The 6,056-nt window shown below is 60.2% G+C and overlaps 1 protein-coding gene across 1 annotated transcript; it reads left to right on the forward strand.

Annotated features, from left to right (window-relative positions):
* Positions 1–67: 67 nt before the first annotated feature.
* On the forward strand, positions 68–5,637 carry MNX1 (motor neuron and pancreas homeobox 1). Its single transcript, XM_077849515.1, has 3 exons — positions 68–1,106; positions 3,979–4,139; positions 4,761–5,637. The coding sequence occupies exons 1-3, from the start codon at positions 386–388 to the stop codon at positions 5,121–5,123; spliced, it is 1,245 nt and encodes a 414-aa protein (XP_077705641.1). The 5' UTR covers positions 68–385; the 3' UTR covers positions 5,124–5,637.
* The last annotated feature ends 419 nt before the right edge of the window (positions 5,638–6,056 follow it).

Below are 6,056 nucleotides of genomic sequence, written 5' to 3' on the forward strand. Positions count from 1 at the left end.
CCCGCCGAGCGCGCCAATCGGCGGCCGCGCTGCGCTTCAAGTGCGCGGAGGGGCGCGGGTGCCCAGGCGGCGCCGGCGGGCTCGGCGCGGTCGCTCGAGGGTCCAGCGCGGAGAGCCGGGCTCCCCGGCCGGGCGCGTCCAGGCACCCCGGCTCCAGTCGGAGCGAGCGCGTGCGGGCGCGGCCCGGGGCGGGGCCGGCACGGAGGAGGCGCCCGGACCATGGTCACCCTCGGCTGAGTTTCCGGCGGCGACTTTGATTATTGGCAAATAATCACCATAACAATACCGAACCCTGGGGCTTGCGGCCGCCGCGCTCGGCTCCGCGAGCCCGCCCCCGGCCGCGTCGCCCACCGCCCGGCCCTGCTCGCCAGCCCCAAACAAGCCGATGGAAAAATCCAAAAATTTCCGCATCGACGCGCTGCTGGCCGTGGACCCCCCGCGAGCGGCCTCGGCGCAGACCGCGCCGCTGGCCCTGGTCACGTCGCTCGCGGCCGCCGCGTCTGGCCCCGCGGGCGGCGGCGGCGGCGGCGGCGGGGCGAGCGGCGGGGCGAGCGGCGGGGCGAGCGGCAGCTGCAGCCCCGAGTCCTCGGAGCCGCCCGCGGCGCCCGCCGACCGTCTGCACACCGAGAGCCCCTCGCCTCCGCGCCTGCTGGCCGCGCACTGCGCGCTCCTACCCAAACCCGGCTTCCTGGGCGCGGGCGGCGCGGGCGGCGGCGCAGGGGGCGCGGGCGGCGGACCCGGGGGCCCCCACCACCACGCGCACCCCGGCGCCGCCGCCGCCGCCGCCGCCGCCGCGGCCGCCGCCGCCGCTGCCGCGGGGGGCCTGGCGCTGGGGCTGCACCCCGGGGGCGCGCAGGGCGGCGCGGGCCTCCCCGCGCAGGCGGCGCTCTACGGCCACCCGGTGTACGGCTACTCGGCGGCGGCGGCGGCGGCCGCGCTGGCTGGCCAGCACCCTGCGCTCTCCTACTCCTACCCGCAGGTGCAGGGCGCCCACCCCGCGCACCCCGCCGACCCCATCAAGCTGGGCGCCGGCACCTTCCAGCTGGACCAGTGGCTGCGTGCGTCCACCGCAGGCATGATCCTGCCCAAGATGCCCGACTTTAACTGTGAGTACCGCGCAGCGCCCGGGCCTGGGGAGGGAGGAAAAGAAGGAAGACATCGGTGGTGGTGGTGGGGGGGGGGGGTTGCCGAGCCACGGTTTCCCGCGCGTCCTCCTCCACGGGCAGCACCCCTCCTTGCTCCCGGCTCGCTCGGAGAGCGCGGTGGAGGCGCCGCCGGGGGCGCGGAGACTCGTGTGGACTGCACGCCGTGGGGTCGGCGACGAATTATTAAAATGGCCACGCGCGGGCCTGCTTTCTCTTCCTCTCCTAACGGGAAGGGGCAGCTGGAGGTGTGAGACTAAAATCTAATGATTAACCGGCAGGCTAGAGGAGAAGGAAGTGGTGGGGGAAGGCGAGCCAAAGAGCGCCCAAGTTCGGCTGCCTGGGCATCGAGGCCAGGGAAACCAGGAGCTCATATCTCCAGGGAAGCGGACCTGACTTAGTACCGCATTCTGGGTTCTGGAAGACCCCCCAGCCCCTCCCAGGAGGAGAAATTAGGGAGCAGAGAACAAGAAATGGGCTCTAAGAGGCCAGCGCCGCAAAGCCAGGTCCCTGGCTTGGCTCTGGCCCTTCCGGGGTTTCTGCCCGCCTCAGTGAGGGTGCCTGGTCCGCCTTGTGATGCCCAGGAGGCAGATGGCCGAACCTGCACAGAGCGGCCGTGCGCTGCTGCAGAATGGGACATGTGCCACTTTCACCAACCCCATCCTAGGGACCATGTGCCTGCCCGGAATTGGAAGCACCCAACAGAGAGTGAGCCTCTCCCCAAGATTGGAGCAGGGGAGAGCTGACCAACCCCAACCTGAGAGCTGCTGGGTGGTGGGCAGCATGCTTGCCAGGCCCGTGTACACCTACAGGAGGCCTGAGCCCACTCGCCTCTCCTGGCCCGTTGGGCGGGCACATGGGGTTGACTCTGGGGAATCGGGATCTCCCCTCTGGTCGCCCCACCCGGGCTCCACTCAGAGGCTGATGCATGAGACTTTATGCTTTCAGCTGCAGAACACCCAAACAAAGAGACCCCATTGTTTCCTTCTGAGTGGATGTCTTTAGACTGGGGAGATGCAGGCATAGGAGGGGAAGAAGCAAAAAAGAAAACAAAAATAAATACTTGGCAGAATTAAGAGTCCTCTGCTAGAAGCTAGGGTTGTGACTAAACAGAGAAAAGCTAGGGCCCTGAGAGCTGGAGAAGTCACAGCCTGGTGAGAAAATCCCAGCCTGTGCACTGTTTGCCCCTAGCCACCCCTGGCTTTCTCCAGCTCAGCTCCCAAAAGACCCTCACGGCCACCCAGCCCTTCCAGGTGGACGTCAACTCCTCCTGATCCCTAGCAGCAAAAGCTGGAACCTCCCTTTCAGTTTGGGGGCAGCAACTTCAGACATATCTGAACCTGCTGATCCCGGGTCAACCAAACTCAGAGCACTCTTCCTGGGCCTGGCTGTGGAGCCCAGCAAACAAACCCTTTCTGATGGAAAGCCACCCCACGGATTTTCCCTTATGAACTGCATTTCCCAGAGGCTGGGATGCTTAGTCTCCCACTGAGGGGGTTAATGGTCTCCACACAGGCCTCCCCTGGCCACCAGGGTGCTTTCCTGGGCCTGCGTGGAGCTCAAGGTCGCCCAGGAAATTGGTGAAAGTGGCGTTTCTTTTGCCCGTCCCTGATTCCTAATCTTGACCTAGAGGTAGCAGAATTAAAACCCAGCCAGCTTTAAGTTTAGAAAAGGGATCTGAACGCCAAATCCTAAAGGGCAATAATAAACAAGCCAGGATGCCAGAATGTGTTCTGAGAGTCCCTCCTCTGGCCGCTGGAAAACCTGTTTGGTTTCCTTTAATTGGTTGTCTCTGCTGCTGGATGGCATTTCCCAAATGGTCCCTTTGGAGCCAATGTTTTAATTAAAGTTCTAATGTATTGTCAAGTTGGGAATTGGGGCCTCATTTACCTAAAGCTGGGGGCGTGGGCCTTCCCGTAAAGCAAATTGCCTGCCCGGGGGGCCCGAGCTCTGCGGCTGTGCTGGCCTCTGTTCTTCCCTTTCGTTTATTGTCTAACACTTGTCAGGCTCCTGGGAAATTAAGGGAAGTCTCGTTTTGAGGTCATAAAATTCTCTGTGATGTAACCGTGTGAAATTATGTAGATGCAGCCAAGGGACCTCCTTGAACGTTCAGAAAGCCGGATCCCCCTTTGCCTTGGCCTTTAATTTACGAAATGAGAACTGCCCTGGACCGTCTGCCAGATTCCCTGGGCTTTGCCCTCCTCGCTGGGGGGGGGGGGGGTGCTGCCAAGAAGAATTTTCAGTGGGGGAGTGTGATGAGTTCACATGTACAGCCCAGAGAATGTGGTCATTCCCTTCCTTCGCTGTTTGCCTTTTCCGGACTTCTCCTCCTTTTGTACTTAAGGAGTTGATGGTGAGAATTCTGCCCCAGTTCCTTGCTGGCTGCAGGAAATGGGACTGGTAATTCCCGAGAGCTGTTTGACTGGAGGCTGAGTTGGGGGAGGCTCAGCGAGGGGCAGGTAGGAGCTCTGTGTCTCTGGCCTCAGCTTCCCGCTAGCTGGCAGCCTTCTCCTGGACGGCCCACCACCCGATGGACAGGGCTGCCCCAGAGAGAGGCTCTCTTTCATCAGAACACCCAGACCCTGAGTTAAAAAAAAAAAAAAAGTAGTCCCAAACCCAGATGGCTGCACCTGGCATCTGGCATCTGGGTCCTGGGCTCCAGGGTCCTCTCCCGTCACTGGGTCCCTGCTGGAGAGGGTGCCCACATCGAAGGCAGGGTTGGTGGGCCAGGTGGCAGCGTTGTGGGAACCGCACTGGTGGCGCTGGATGGCAGTGAAGGGTTGGGACACTGCATCAGGCCATGGGCCTCACGTCGTCGTTTTCTCTCTCTCCTCAGCCCAGGCGCAGTCCAACCTCCTGGGGAAGTGCCGCCGGCCTCGCACTGCCTTCACCAGCCAGCAGCTGCTCGAGCTGGAGCACCAGTTCAAGCTGAACAAGTACCTGTCTCGGCCCAAGCGCTTCGAGGTGGCCACCTCGCTGATGCTCACGGAGACCCAGGTACACCATCCCGCTTCATCTGCAGCGTCTGGACACTTGCTGGCCTCCTAGGGCCTGCTCTGCTCCCTCTGCACTCGCCCTCTGCCGCCGCCCCCTCCCCCCCAGCACCTGGGAAGAGCCCTTTAGACCTCAGCGGAGGATTCATTTGCCGGGACCTGGGCCCACATACCAAGTCCCGAGGCCTGATTCAGAAATCTGCATTTTAAGGACACCTTCACCCACTCCCCCATTCTGAAGCCTCAGGCCACATGTTAGAAATTTTATTCCAGAAGGAGAGGGAAGAGAGGAGGGAACACCTTGAGATATGCAGACATCTCCACTGGCTGCTCTGGCTCTTCCCAGGCAATGGGAGAGCACCTCCAGAGAAAGACATGAATCCAGCAGCCCAGGTCTAGTCTGAGCTTCCCCGGAATCCCCCAGCCCCACTCCTGCGTGTGTTGATGCCTCAAGGTGGGGAGCTCCTTCTCCCTGGAGCTACTGTGTCCCCTACTCTGAAGCCCACTCCTGGGCACAGAGGGAGGCCAGGCCCTGGGGAGGTGCAGGTGCAGGAGCTGGGGACCCCCTAGAGACAGCTGGTGGGGAAGGAGGTGGCCAGTGCCTCACAACCTCTTGTGATTTCAGGTGAAGATCTGGTTCCAGAACCGGCGGATGAAGTGGAAACGGAGCAAAAAGGCCAAGGAGCAGGCGGCGCAGGAGGCTGAGAAGCAGAAGGGTGGTGGGGGCGCGAGCAAAGGTGGCAGTGCAGAGGACAAGGGAGAGGACGAGCTGCTGGGGCCACCAGCAGTCGGGGACAAAGGCAGCGGACGCCGCCTGCGGGACTTGAGGGACAGTGACCCAGAGGAGGATGAGGAGGACGAGGACGAGGACCACTTCCCCTACAGCAACGGTGCCAGCACACACGCTGTATCCTCTGACTGCTCTTCCGAAGCCGACTCGCCACCTCCACGGCCCGGGGGGGCCGGGCATCAGCCCCCACCCCAGTAGGGGCCCTTTTAGTTCCAGGCAGCCGCCTGGCCAGCCTCGCAGGTGGGCTGCCCATTCGGGCTGCTTTTCCAGGGACAGACAGGGAGGCCCAGCGGGTTCGAACTTGAACTCCTGTTCTTTTAAACCTAATTTTGGTTAGTGTTGGGGGGTGGTGTCCATGAGAGCAGACCACTACCAGGGGAGGCTCCCACTCCCCTCTTCCTGAATGGAGAAGGCTGGAACCTACAGTGTTGGACGACCTGGAAGACTTGAAACCTTCTCCAGAATCGCCATTCTGCTGAGTATTGAAAAAGGGAACATGTTTTGTGCTTACCTATCTTAGGGGAAACTTGATGTCATGAGCATTCAAACTGCTGGAAATCTCAAAACTGTACTGTCTTTATTTTTGTATATTGTATTTATATATATATATAAAGAAGCATCTACTTATGCATGCTAAATTATTATTTAGCTTTTCCCATCGCCCACGATGGAATGTAAAATAAATTGGTTTTTTACTGGATGAGAGTGCAAATCTTTGCAGAGTGAGTTATGAAGGTGCACTTTACTTTTTTTGTTGTTGAAATGATGGGGGTTGTATTCTGCAATTGACAGAATCCAAACAGGTGTGGGGAACACCTCCTCTTCTGGGCTGTGACCCGGTCTGGGAACTCCCTTCTCACTACAGGGGAGTCGCACGTGTGAAATGCTGGTGAAAACACCTGAGACCTGTTGTATGTGCCTCCAAATGTGTGAATCTCAGGAGAGTAACTTTGGATCTCGAGTATTTATTTTTTCATTTCGTTGAGGATCTTGCTTCACTGGCGGTCCAGGAGTGGAAACACACTATTTGAATGTTTCAGAAAATAAGCTTTAGAACGACTGGGTGATTTTCCTGCCCTCTGGGGTCCGGGCGGCCCCAGCTCTCCCCTTTGCCTCGAGTAACCCCCCAGC

The sequence above is a fragment of the Canis aureus genome, chromosome 15 (assembly GCF_053574225.1).
Source record: "Canis aureus isolate CA01 chromosome 15, VMU_Caureus_v.1.0, whole genome shotgun sequence".
NCBI classification, from domain to species: domain Eukaryota; kingdom Metazoa; phylum Chordata; class Mammalia; order Carnivora; family Canidae; genus Canis; species Canis aureus.

What these genes read in the sequence shown, in the direction of transcription:
- MNX1 (XM_077849515.1), top strand. Translation starts at nt 386, where the DNA reads ATGGAAAAATCCAAAAATTTCCGCATCGACGCGCTGCTGGCCGTGGAC. An exon ending in CAAGATGCCCGACTTTAACT is followed by an intron (nt 1,107 to 3,978) that starts GTGAGTACCGCG and finishes CTCTCTCCTCAG; the next exon opens with CCCAGGCGCAGTCCAACCTC. An exon ending in TGATGCTCACGGAGACCCAG is followed by an intron (nt 4,140 to 4,760) that starts GTACACCATCCC and finishes TTGTGATTTCAG; the next exon opens with GTGAAGATCTGGTTCCAGAA.